This window comes from Antechinus flavipes, chromosome 2 (assembly GCF_016432865.1).
Source record: "Antechinus flavipes isolate AdamAnt ecotype Samford, QLD, Australia chromosome 2, AdamAnt_v2, whole genome shotgun sequence".
Lineage (NCBI taxonomy): Eukaryota > Metazoa > Chordata > Mammalia > Dasyuromorphia > Dasyuridae > Antechinus > Antechinus flavipes.
Window position 1 is genome coordinate 640,721,910 of NC_067399.1, and position 13,082 is coordinate 640,734,991.

The following is a 13,082-nucleotide window of genomic DNA, read 5'->3' on the forward strand; positions in this document are numbered from 1 at the left end:
TTATAGCTATTCAAAAATGAAAAGGACTTTGTAGGTAGTAAGTTTCCTGTCCTTGGAGGCCTTCAAGTAGAGGGGACAGAAGTGATATCCTTTAGAGGGCATCCCTATTAAGGTAAGAGATGGATTAGATACTCTTGGAGATATTTCTCAACTCAGATATCTTTAAAATCGAGAGTGTCCTTCCCATCTCTCCTTGAAGAGATCTAAGTCAAAGGTCTCCTGGGATAGGGATGGGGTCTTGACCTATAATTTTATTAAGTACCAGGTGAGGCATTCACTCCAACAATACTGAATGGCATCTCTAGTTGCCAAGGGCTTTCAAAGGATGACTCCCCTTGAGTCACAATACTAGTAAGGGTCAGAGGAAGGACCTGAATCCAGGTCACTCTGGCTCCTAAGCCAGCTCTGTATCTATTATGCTCTGCTGTCTTTAGGCTAGGAAACTGGGGCTCAGAACAAAGAAGAGAGCAAAGCAGTCTAAATAGACAAGACCAAAGAGTACATTTTCCTTTTCCTTTTTGAGAGAAAATTAATCTTTATTTATTTTTAGCATTTACTCATTTTTAATTTTGAGTTCCAAATTCTCTCCTTCCATCTAGCCCTTCCCCCATCCATTAAGAAGCCATGTAATTATAGCCATTATATATGTGACATCAAGTAAAACATATTTCCATATTAACCATGTTGCAAAAAAAAAAAAAAAGTAAGAAAAATCAAATGAAAATAGTATTTTAAGTCTCCACTCAGAGTTCATCAATTCTCTTACTGGAGGTGGATAGCATTTGTTTTTTATCGTGATTATTTTAGAATTGTCTTTGGCATTAATCAGACTGTCTTTCACAAGTAATCATCATTACAATATTTCTATTATTGTATACAATATTCTCTTGGTTCTGCTCAATTTCTTTTGCATCAGTTCATGTAATTCTTCCTAAGTTTGTCTGAAACCATCCTGTTCACCATTGCTTATAGCACAAGAATATTGCATCACAATCATATACAACTTGTTCAGCCATTCTCCAGTTGATAGGCATTCCTTCAGTTTTTACTTCTGTGACACCATAAAAAAAAAAAAGAGCTGCTATAAATTATACATATATATAAATATATGTGTATATATACACACATGTCCTTTTCCCTTTTGTTAGGCAATTTGCTAGATGCAAGGTGGTATTTCAGTGTTGTTTTAATTCACATTCCTCTAATCAATAGTAATTTCAAACATTTTTTCATATGACTATTAACAGTTTTGACTTCTTATTCTGAAAGCTGCTTATCTGCCATTCATCTCCTCTGAGGATTTATCAATCGGGAAATGGCTCTTATTTTTATAAAATTGACCCAATTCTCTATATATTTGAGAAATGAAGCATTTATCAGAGAAATTAGAAGGAAAGCAGGAAACTAAGGGGTAAATTATATAGTACCTCTCAGTTTCCTGCTTTCCTTCTAATTTGACTGCAATAGTCTGTATTCAGATCTCTCCTCTGTTCCTTATTACTTATGCCCAATAATGATTTATTGATCGAGTCAATTAACTTTAATTTCCTCATCCAGAAAATGAAGGGTTTGGTCTAAACCAGAGATGAGAAACATCTGGCCTATGGATCATACTTTTAAGGCCTGTGAAATCATTTAGTCTGGCCCTGCCAAGGCAATTGCAGTTCTAGCCATCATATTAGGGGTAAGTTAATTAAATGTTTGACCAAGTATAGAAGGCTAATTTTTAAGGTAATAATTTTGCATGGCCTGTAAATGATATTATAAATATTCAAATGACCCTTGACAGAAAAAAAGGTTCCATCCCACCCCCCCATCCCAGTCTAATCAATGACTAAAAGTCCTTTGAGCATTATGATCTCATAAAATGCAGAAAGGTGAATTTCAACTCAGTCTAAAGAAGCATTTCCAAAAAATAGCATGGGACAATAATGAAACAAGCCTGTCCATCACTGAAAGTATTAGAGCAGCTCCAATCAGGAAGCTGAATAAGAAATTATTGCATTGGGTGAGATAGTTAAAGTTCTTTGCACAGCTAAGATTCTTATTCTATCCTCAATGAAATGTCAGGACTCAGTTTGGGTATTCAAGTCAGTCTACCCACTACTTCCATTCTGATACCCCAAAAATATCCCCTTTACATCCTCAGCATCCCTTCTTACCTGCCATTGTGATACCAGTCCTTGGCACTCAGGTGCAGCCACGGATCTATCCACGTCTTCTTGGTCCTGAGCTGAAAGAGAGAACAGAGGGAAGCCAGGATCACAGCATGGTATGGCAGGATTCCTTTGTCCCCCTTGTACTCTTCTTCTGAGAAATACTACCTGCAGCTGAGACCAGGAAGTCAGAACCTTGAACTTCCTCCCTAAGAACCCTTGGAGGAATGGCATCTAGGAATAAACAATGAGAAAAGCTTGACTCCAACGCTAATATCCTCCATCCTCACAAGAGAGAAGTTGGGGCTACAAGCAAAGGAACTGGAGATTAGTGATCCACATACTCAGATGAGGGAAGAGCTAACTCTCATGTCTCCTTCTGCAAGTCTTGCCCAATTATCTCACTCCATTCCTGAGAGAAATGCATCGTCTCATATTCTACCAACCTGAGCGTTCCAAGTCTCTAACCCTTTCTATCCAATGTTCTCTCTGTATTCCAAACATACTAAACTTTAAGGTCTGAGTCATATTTCTTTTTCTCTCTAGATGTTTCCTCACTTTAAAAAATTTTTCCATAATAGACATGTTGCAGCAGTAGGAGAAAGGAAAGAAGAAAGGGAAGAAGAAAGGGAAGGAGGGAGGGAAGGAGGGAGGGAGAGGGAGGGAGGGAGAGAGAGGGAGGGAGGGGGAGAGAGAGAGAGAGAGAGAGAGAGAGAGAGGAGAGAGAGAGAGAGAGAGAGAGAGAGAGAGAAAGGAGAGAGAGAAAAAGCAGGGAGAGAGGAAGGAGGGAGAGAGGAAACTAGGGAGGGACAGAATGAGGAAGAGAGAGAAAGAGACAGAGACAGAGAGAAAAGAAGGAAGGAAGGAAAAAAGGAGAAAGGAATAGAGGGAGGGAAGGAGGGAGAGAGGGAGGGAAGGAGAGAGGAAGGGAAAAAATAGTCCTTTAATCTGGACTCAAGAGTTCAGCTCTCTGGAAGTAAACAGAATTTTTCATCATGGGTACTTTGGAATAGTCTTGGTTTCTTGTCTTGATCACAGTAACTAAGTCTTTTGCAGTTGATCACTGTTACAATATTGCTGTTATTGTGCACAATGTTTATTTTTTAATGAGAAGGATGATCCTAGATCTCTTCCAGCTCTAAGTTCTACAATCCTATTAACCAAGACCCCACACTGTCAAAAGGAATGGTAAGGGGAGTTCCATACAGGAGGAACACACATGGCCAAGGGTTTTCCCTTAACAGACTGACCCCCCCAGACTGGGCTGATGCTCTAAGACTGAACCCTAGCATTAGTCATGGGATGAGTATCAAATCTTGGCTATTGATGAGCTCTAATTTTGGACACACGCTGATCCCTACAGCTAGCCAAAGAAAGGCCCTTAAATTACGATCACAGACTCAACCACAGACTGACCTCTCACCGTAGCCAGAATGACCTGTTGAACCCAGCTACACGTTCTCATAAACCTGGTCAAAAACTGACCTCCTACTTCTAGTCACAGACTGACCTTCCAAACCTGTCCATGAGCAAAAGTCTACCCCTAAAGACTGATTCCTAACCCCATTCTCAGACCAATTTGTCCTCTAAGTGTCTCCCACTAATCAGAAGAATGTTAGCAGTGACTCAATAGAGCCCATCTCTACCCTTGGATATATAACTCAAAAAATATCATCTTTGTGTATTAAGAATAACATACAGATAAATATGGCTTAGTAAAGACATGAGAGTAGAGGATGGATAGAAGGGGGGAAGGATGGATGGACGGATGGATGGAGACAGACAATATTTATTTAGTACTTATTGAATAATATTGTATACTACATTGTATACTAGGCCCTGTGCTAAATGCTGAGAATACAAATGCAAAAAGACAAGGCAGTTTATATATTCAAGAGAAGGAAAGGAAGGGCATCTGTAGAGCAGAGGTTTCTCAGGGCAATATTTTCTTGAAGTAGTCATGCAGCAGGCAAGAAATATAGGTAATATAGGTAAGATATTTAGGATTTTTAATTCTAAAATGATAGTAAAAGGGGGTCACCAATCAAGAAAGGAAAGTCTCAGATAGGAGATCTCTAGGAATGCATCAGAAGGAAAGAGAAGGAAAAGGACTCCAGAGAGTCCAGGCATAGCCTCGATGGGTCTCAGTCTTTTCATCTATAAAATGGGGATAGAGAGGAAGGACTTAAGAAAGGAGAAATGGCAATCCACTCTTCCCCAAGTGTGTGAAAAGGAATGAATGACCATCTTTTAGGGACATTATATGGCCTTGTTAATTATTAATAACAAATCTAATCCTCCCTAGGTTTTGAGCATAGATTTAGAACTGAATGGAATCTGAGAAGCCATCTCATATAACTCTTTCATTTTGCAGATAAGGAAATTGAGAACCAGAAAGAGGAAATGATTTCCTTAAGATAACCAAATTAGTAAATGGCAGAGCCAGAATTTGGCAGATCCTTCACTTCCAAGTCCTAAAAACTTTCCATTATATCTCACTGCCTCAAATAAAAATTAAAAGTCCTATGGAGACCTTAGAAGTAATTTGGCCCATTCATCTCACATTATAGATGAAGAAAGTGGAACCCAAAGATATTACATAACTTACCTAATCTTTCAGGTACCATTTAAATTATTTAAAGTCAGGTTCAGGTACTATTTAAAATAGAATTTGAACTCAGGTCCTGTGATTCCAAATCCTGCTTCTTTCCACTACACCATATCCAAGAATTTAAAAGTTGAAAGGAACCTCAGGGGCCATCACATCCAAGCTATGTTCCAAGAGGTTAAAAGCCCAATTGTCCAAACTGATATATTTTCCATTCCATCAACAAAACATTTCAGCTTTCATGTCTCTGTGCCTTTGTTCAAACAAGGTTGTTGTCCATACTCAGTCCTTCATTTCATCTCTTAGAATTTCCATCTTCCTTCAAAACTCAACTGCCGTTACCTATGTGAGGCCTTCCTGATCTTCCACCCCTTCTTCCAACTGTTAGTGCCTTTCCCTGGGAGATGAGAAACCATTTTGGATTTATCTTTCTACATGTTGTTTCCTACTCTTTAGCTCCAACAGACTGGAAGCCCTGTGAGGGCAAGGACTATTGTGGGTTTTATTTTTTAATCCTTAAGACCTAGCAGAGTTTCTACCACATTGGAGCTATTTAATAAATACTTATTGAATTAAATTAAATGAATATAAAGAATCTTACTCTCCTATCATCTCATGTGCTATAAAACTGGGAGACAGGATGATATATTGGACCATTTTATAGATGGAGATGACTAAGATCTTAAACAAAAAGAAAGACATTCATGACCACACAGCATATCAGGAATAAATCTGATGCTAAAATTCAGGCCTTTTTTTCACATCTTCTTCCCATGAATTGGTAAAACTGGAAGTACTGCAACTCAGAGAAATCTAAACTTCTGCTACTCCCCCAGTACGAGAGAAAGTTTTACTGACATAATACCCTCCTTCTCAATATTCCTACTTTCTTGGACACATCTTATTCTTTCTCAGATCATCTCATTTTGTAGCTGGATCATATTCAGTTGTCCCTGAATCACAATCTTTGTATTCCTCCTCCCTCTTCACCCTAATTGCCCACTCCAGATACCTGAAATCTATTTATATTCTTCCCAAAACATTTTCTATGGTATCATAGAAAATGCCCTACTCAAGAAGTCACAATAGCTCCCTATTGCCTATAAGGTTCAAATGTAAACTTTTGTACCTGGCATTCAATGTTTTCCATCAACAAATACTATTTCTTTGGGAGTAGAGACTACCTTGCCTTCTTTTTTGAATTCTCAAGTTTATACAGTGCATTACACATAAAGAATGCTTAATGAATGTTATTCCCATCTTTTTTTTTTAATTTCCTTCATCACTAACTTCATATTACTTCCAGAAATGACCTTCTATCCTATTCAGACTATTCTATTCACTATTCCTTACCATGACTTCCTTGTGTCTCTGATCCTATCACACTATTCACTGATTTAATACAGAGACAAAAACAGATAAGAAACAATACTTGTTCTTCTCATCTTAACTAGAAAATCCTTCCTAACTCCTTGTCTCTGATTGTGTAAGTCCCACTAATCCTTTATGGTCCACCTCAAATCCCCTCTCCTGCCCTCTCTCTCCTTTTAGGAAGCCCAGTAAGAACAACCTGGTCCACACTGACTGATTTCTTCCTACTTGTCTAAACACTCATTTGCTACTTAGAGAATGATGGAATTTCAACCTGGAAAGAAACTTGGAGACCTTCTATTCTAATGTTCTCAAACCATCTTGCACTGTGGACTCTCTTCCTCTTTTTTAGCCTCTATAACAATTCTCCCGAAAGACAAGGACCCTGGTTTATACCACTTTATATTCCTAGTACCTAGCACAAAGTAAGATGCTCCATAAATGCTTATTGTAAATGACATCAACCAATCATTATTGATTGCTTGTTGAGCATCAACCATGATTGCTCTCCCACCAACTTGCATTAATGAGAACTCCCTATCAACCTGAAGAACATATATTATGGTGAGCCTTTGTCTAGAATTTGGATTTTTTCTTGCTGAGGGTGAACTGATTGACTATTGATTATTGACACCACATATCAACAAAAACAACCACATTAATAGATCAGAGCCACTTCTTTTTGTTGATACCCTGCAAAAAGCAAGGAGTTGAAGAGTCCAGCTCTTGATTCCCCCCCCCCCCTTTTCTAAGCATTAATCTAACTGGACATCTCCCCTTTAGCTCCAAAGGTTGCAGTATCTTGGTCTGAGAGGTTGTAGCAATTGGGGCAGTGGTGGAAAAGCAAATTTCTAGATTCTAAGTAGCTGCACCTAACCCTGGAAAAGCAGTGCTAGAGGAACATGAAAGCTGCATTATTTCCCAATTAGAGTGGGACTAGATGGCCAAGTATTAGGAGTCCTGGAATCTAATCTAGATTGAAAAAAAAAAGTTATTGGGCATTATCAGCATCTTTTAGGGGTAGAAGAGAAGAGAAAAATTACATATACATGTGTGTGTGTGTGTGTGTATTTTCTCCTTAACTATCACTTTTGTTTTTCATTCGTTATCAGTCATGACTTACTCTTCATGAACCCATTTAGAACTTTCTTGGTAAAGATATTGGAGTAGTTTGCCATTTCCTTCTCCAGCTCATTTTACAGATGAAGAAACTGAGACAAACAGAATTAAGTGACTTGCCCAGAGTCAAATAGTTGTATTTACACTCAGGAAGGGAAGTCTTCCTGGCTGCAGACCCAGCACTCTATCCACTGAGACAACTTAGCTGCCCCCAACTTATTCAAATGGTGAAAGTTAAATAGGAAGAGTTACCTCTACAATGGACTTTAAGTTCAGAGAGTAAACTATATAATATGACTTCCAAAAAGGGTAATATGATCTTAGATTACTTTAAGATATCAGAAAAAAAAAAGAAGTCACCATCCGCTATATCCAGAATTGCTGATTTTGAAAGAGCCTCAGAATTCACCTAACCCAACCTGTACCTGAACAGGAATCCCTTTTCTACCATATTCAATAAGTGACCTTCCAACCTTTTCTTAAGACTGCTTGACTTGACTCTCCTGAGAAAGAATAGTCATTTCTTAGGAAGCCCATATTTCTAACCATTAGGAAGGTTTCTCCCTTACATCAAGCATTAATCTGTCACTCTGAGACTTTTCTTCCCTAGTCAAGCTATATTCAGTCCCAGATCTCACATTTCAGAAAGGATATCGACAAGCTAGATGTCCAGGGGAGGACAATCAGAACTGGGAATGGACTTGAAAACATGTCAAGGTGAATGGAATAAAAGAGTTAGAGCTATCTGGCCTGAAGAAAAACCAGAGCAAAGGGATGGGACAGGGAGAGTTATGTGTACAGTCTACAACAGAGGTGGGGAATCTCTTTTCTGCCAAGGGCCATTTGGATTTTATAACATCATTCACAGATCACACAATGTGTTTTACTTAGGCTTCAACTCACCATCACTTGTAGTTGCCTTAGCAAATGCTTTTGTTCTGTCTTATTCAGGCTGGATGTTCCCCACCCCGGTCTACAAGAATATGTAGGGCTGAGGGTTTAGACTTGTCACACTTGGCTCAAGAAAACAGAATTCCAGGTCAATGTAAGAAAGAATGATCCTAACATGGAATGAGCTGCTAAATATGGAAGTGACTTCTCCGTCACATGAAGTCTTCAGTCTGAATGTTCACTTGTTGAGGATGGTATAGGCAGGATTTCTGCTCAGGTAGAGATGGATGATCTCTGAGCTCCTTTGCAACTCTGATACTCTGATTCTATGTGGCTCCTGACACTGTTGCTTCACGGAGCTCTGAGAAAATGCCTTCTGGGACATCATCATGGGGAAATGGAGCTATGGTGCAGAGGAAAGAGGCCTGCTCTGGGAATCAGGAGACCTGGATTCTCTTTCTAGCTGTGCTATTTACTAAGTCTATGACCTTGGGAAAATGTCACTCCCTTCACTGGCCTTTAGTTTCCTCCTCTGTGAAATCAGGGTATCAGACCATCTAGTCTAATAAATTAGACTAGATGGTCTCTAAAGTCCTTCTGAGCTCTGACTGCATAAGCAGAGGAAAGGATACTGGAGGTAAGGAAGATGAGTTTCCCGGAAGGAATTACAGAATAGAAAACCAGAGGGAAGAATTAACTTACAAGCTCTCTCCAAAGAGGTCAAAACACTTTCTATCCATTATCCTGTACACTTCCCACATCCCTCATGAAAAGTGATGGGGGCTGCAATTGTCTAGGGAAAGCTTGGGCACAGGAGAGTGGAAGCAATTTGTTGCTCTCAGTAAGAAAAGCAAGCTAAGGAGCCCTAAGCCCCAAGTCTCAAGGCTCAAGCTTTGCTAAGTACGTACTCCCCCTTTTATATTCAAATCCCCAAGAACTCCCAGCCTTGCATAGGTATGCTTGGGTTCTCCTACCCAAAGCCCCTGACATCCCAGTTCGGGAGTCACATTGTTCTCCCCCAGCCCCAAACACCAACTGAGAGCAGGGAAACCATGTACCTCATTCTCCAGCACTTAGCTCAGAGCCAAGAGCCAGCCCACCCCAGAGGCATCACAGTGATTACCAGTTACTTCTCATCTGGGTGTCCCATGTCCCTACTAGACTGAGCTCCCTAAGGGATCAGAGGACTTAGAATCAGAAGAGATCTTATAGTTCCATCTACTTCGGCCCCAAAATTGTACAGATAAGGAAACAGGCTCAAAGAGATTAAGTCACTTCTCCAAGGTCACACAGGTAATAGCAAACCGATTCATGGGAATGGGGTCCAGGTCCTGATTTCAGATCCCGCGGTATACAGCAGGCACCGCAGCTCCTGCCTCCCCGTCTCCTCTCCCCCAGTGCAGCCTAACCCAGGGCTGGGGGTGAACGGTCCCTTCGTAAACATTTGTCCAAAGACTGAATCATGGCACTGACCAGAGGGATGTCCTGTGACCCTACAGGAGCGACCAGAACTTCACCACCATTAAGCACTCCACAGGGGAGGTCACGCCGGCGGCACTGGCCAAATCTGCCTTCTGTTCCCCACAATCTATCAGTCTGAGGCTCAGGATTAAAAAAATCAATTTTTAAACACCTGTGCTGGATTCTGTGGCCGAGCCCCAGACTGGCCTGAAGAGAAGGGCCTTAACTAACGGCCCTGCTCGCATCCCCTTTCTCCCCCCACGCCCATGGCGGGGAAGGTGTTAGAAGAGAGAATATCAGAACTGGAAGGGACGGGAAGGTGGTTTCTAAGGAAAAGGAGCTGGAAACTCAGGCAATGGCATCAGGTCCATGCAGCCTTACGTCAATGGAAGGGGGAGGGGGGAGTAGCGCCAAGAGAGGAAGATGAGGGAAGGATGGAGGAAGAGGGGATTGCTCTGGGGCCTTGGGTGGCGCCTTAACCTGCGGTCTCCCTGCGGCTTCTCCACCGGCAGCAGAAACCGCACCTTTCCCCCCTCCAAGGGACACCCCCCCAAGCCCGTACAGAACGAAGGTCACCTCGGTTCTCCTCGCCACCTCTGCAGGTAAAGGGGATAAGGGGCGCAACGCGAAGGGAAGCAGGAGGGGTTCAGCCCCCTAGCCCGGGTGGTCCAGCGGGTCGGTGCCCCCAGCCCAACGCCCCCGCCCCGCCCCCGCGCCCTGTCCTCTGCAGCAAAGCCTGAAGCTCCGAGACCCGGAGCCCTAATCCCGGATCTCCGCGGCTATGTATAGCGGCGGCCGGTCGGGGCCTCCCGCTCCCAACCCTGCTGCCCCCCCCCCCCGAGGCCCAGTCCCACAACTCACCCACCCGAGGGCTGCTCCACAGCCAGAGACTTGGGGGAGAGGGGGGGAAGGGGAGAGGGAGAAAATCTGTGAGCTGCCACGCAGTGCAAGGCAATGCTCTGCACGGCAAGGCAAGGCTCTGCACGGCCGGGCGAGAAGCGGACGATGCACTCGGAATGGTGCAGCCCCTCCGCTCTAGGCTTCGGGGCTGGGAGGGGGCAAGCGCGCGCCCGCGAGCCGGCTCCTCCTCGCGCGCCCGCTCCCGCAGCAGGACTGCCGCTGCCACCGCCTCCTCCTGCAGCAGAGCCTCTCGCGAGAACCCCCCTCCCCCTCCACGCGCCGCACCCTCCCCCCAATTGGCTCAAAGTCCAGCTCTACTCTTCGGGTTGTCGCGAGAGAGCAGCCAACAGGCTGCCACGGCTCCCGCGACGCTGTCCGAGGTGCTGCAGCAAGGGATTGCAGGACCAAGGCGGGCCAGCAGGGGGCGATGCGGGGCGGAGTCGGGATGCAACGAGCGAGCGGGGATGCTGGAGGAAAGGAAGGAGTGCGGGAGAGCCAGTGACGAGGAAGCGGGTGGGAGGAGAACCGGCAGCGGAGAGAGAGGAGGGGGGAGGGGGAGAGGCGCAAACGCGAGAGAGACGGAACCGGGGAGGGAGGCTGTGACACATACAACAGACCAATCAGTCAGGAAAGAGAGCAGAGAGAAATAGAGAGAGAAAAGGAAGAAGGGAGGAGAGAGAAAAGTAGAGACAGAGAAAGGGAAGGAGAGAGAAAGAGAGAGAGAGACAGAGAGAGAGAGAGAGACAGAGAGAGAGAGAGAGAGAGAGAGAGAGAGAGAGAGAGAGAGAGAGAGAGAGAGAAAAGTAGAGAGAGGCAGGGAGACAGAAATAGAGAGAGAGAGAGAGAAAGAGAAGGGAGAGGAGGAGAGAGACAGAGAGAGACAGAAAGAGAGAGAGAAAGAGAGAGAGAGAAAGGGAAGGAGAGAGAAAGAGAGACAGAGACAGAGAGAGAGACAGAGACAGAGACAGAGAGAGACAGAGAGAGAGAAAGGGAGAGGGAGAGAGAGAGAGAGACAGAGACAGAGAAAGGAAAGAAGGAAAGGAGAGAGACAGAGAGAGAAAGAGAAGGGAGAGGAGGAGAGAGAGACACAGAGACAGAAATAGAGACAGAGAAAGGGAAGAAGGGAGGAGAGAGAAAAGTAGAGAGAGGCAGGGAGACAGAAATAGAGAGAGAGAAAGGGAAGAAGGGAGGAGAGAGAAAAGTAGAGAGAGGCAGGGAGACAGAAATAGAGAGAAAGGGAAGAAGGGAGGAGAGAGAAAAGTAGAGAGAGGCAGGGAGACAGGGATAGAGATAGAGAAAGGGAAGAAGGGAGGAGAGAGAAAAGTAGAGAGAGGCAGGGAGACAGGGAAGAGAGAGAGAGAAAGGGAAGAAGGGAGGAGAGAGAAAAGTAGAGAGAGGCAGGGAGACAGGGAAGAGAGAGAGAGAAAGGGAAGAAGGGAGGAGAGAGAAAAGTAGAGAGAGGCAGGGAGACAGGGAAGAGAGAGAGAGAAAGGAAGAAGGGAGGAGAGAGAAAAGTAGAGAGAGGCAGGGAGACAGAAATAGAGAGAGAGAAAGGAAGAAGGGAGGAGAGAGAAAAGTAGAGAGAGGCAGGGAGACAGGGAAGAGAGAGAGAAAGGGAAGAAGGGAGGAGAGAGAAAAGTAGAGAGAGGCAGGGAGACAGGGAAGAGAGAGAGAGAAGGGAAGAAGGGAGGAGAGAGAAAAGTAGAGAGAGGCAGGGAGACAGGGAGAGAGAGAGAGAGAAAGGGAAGAAGGGAGGAGAGAGAAAAGTAGAGAGAGGCAGGGAGACAGGGAAGAGAGAGAGAGAAAGGGAAGAAGGGAGGAGAGAGAAAAGTAGAGAGAGGCAGGGAGACAGAAATAGAGAGAAAGGGAAGAAGGGAGGAGAGAGAAAAGTAGAGAGAGGCAGAGAGACAGAAATAGAGAGAGAGAAAGGGAAGAAGGGAGGAGAGAGACAGAGAGAGGCAGAGAGACAGAATAGAGAGAGAGAAAGGGAAGAAGGAGGAGAGAGACAGAGAGAGGCAGAGAGACAGAAATAGAGAGAGAGAAAGGGAAGAAGGGAGGAGAGAGAAAAGTAGAGAGAGAGGCAGAGAGACAGAAATAGAGAGAGAGAAAGGGAAGAAGGGAGGAGAGAGACAGAGAGAGGCAGAGAGACAGAATAGAGAGAGAGAAAGGGAAGAAGGGAGGAGAGAGAAAAGTAGAGAGAGGCAGGGAGACAGGGAAGAGAGAGAGAGAAAGGGAAGAAGGGAGGAGAGAGAAAAGTAGAGAGAGGCAGGGAGACAGGGAAGAGAGAGAGAGAAAGGGAAGAAGGGAGGAGAGAGAAAAGTAGAGAGAGGCAGGGAGACAGGGAAGAGAGAGAGAGAAAGGGAAGAAGGGAGGAGAGAGAAAAGTAGAGAGAGAGAGGCAGGGAGACAGGGAGAGAGAGAGAGAAAGGGAAGAAGGGAGGAGAGAGAGAAAAGTAGAGAGAGGCAGGGAGACAGAAATAGAGAGAGAAAGGGAAGAAGGGAGGAGAGAGAAAAGTAGAGAGAGGCAGAGAGACAGAAATAGAGAGAAGAAAGGGAAGAAGGGAGGAGAGAGACAGA

General features: G+C 44.1%; 1 protein-coding gene and 1 long non-coding RNA gene across 3 annotated transcripts in view; one reads left to right on the top strand and one right to left on the bottom strand.

Annotated features, from left to right (window-relative positions):
• The window catches only part of SCAMP5 (secretory carrier membrane protein 5), a 27,592-nt gene extending 16,816 nt beyond the window's left edge, over positions 1-10,776 (bottom strand). Inside the window, exons 1-2 of one of the 2 annotated variants that reach the window (XM_051982227.1) lie at positions 10,472-10,776; positions 2,163-2,233 (exon numbers count right to left, since the gene is read on the bottom strand). In XM_051982227.1, coding sequence (XP_051838187.1) covers positions 2,163-2,169 — 7 coding nt within the window. In that variant the 5' untranslated portion in view covers positions 2,170-2,233; positions 10,472-10,776. Of the gene's footprint in view, positions 1-2,162; positions 2,234-10,467 lie in introns of both variants that reach the window. The other variant, XM_051982226.1, reaches the window with a different exon arrangement.
• The window catches only part of LOC127551970 (uncharacterized), a 27,560-nt gene continuing 22,420 nt past the window's right edge, over positions 7,943-13,082 (top strand). Inside the window, exon 1 of the long non-coding RNA XR_007951216.1 lies at positions 7,943-10,208. This is a non-coding gene — a long non-coding RNA (uncharacterized LOC127551970). The remainder of the gene's footprint in view (positions 10,209-13,082) is intronic.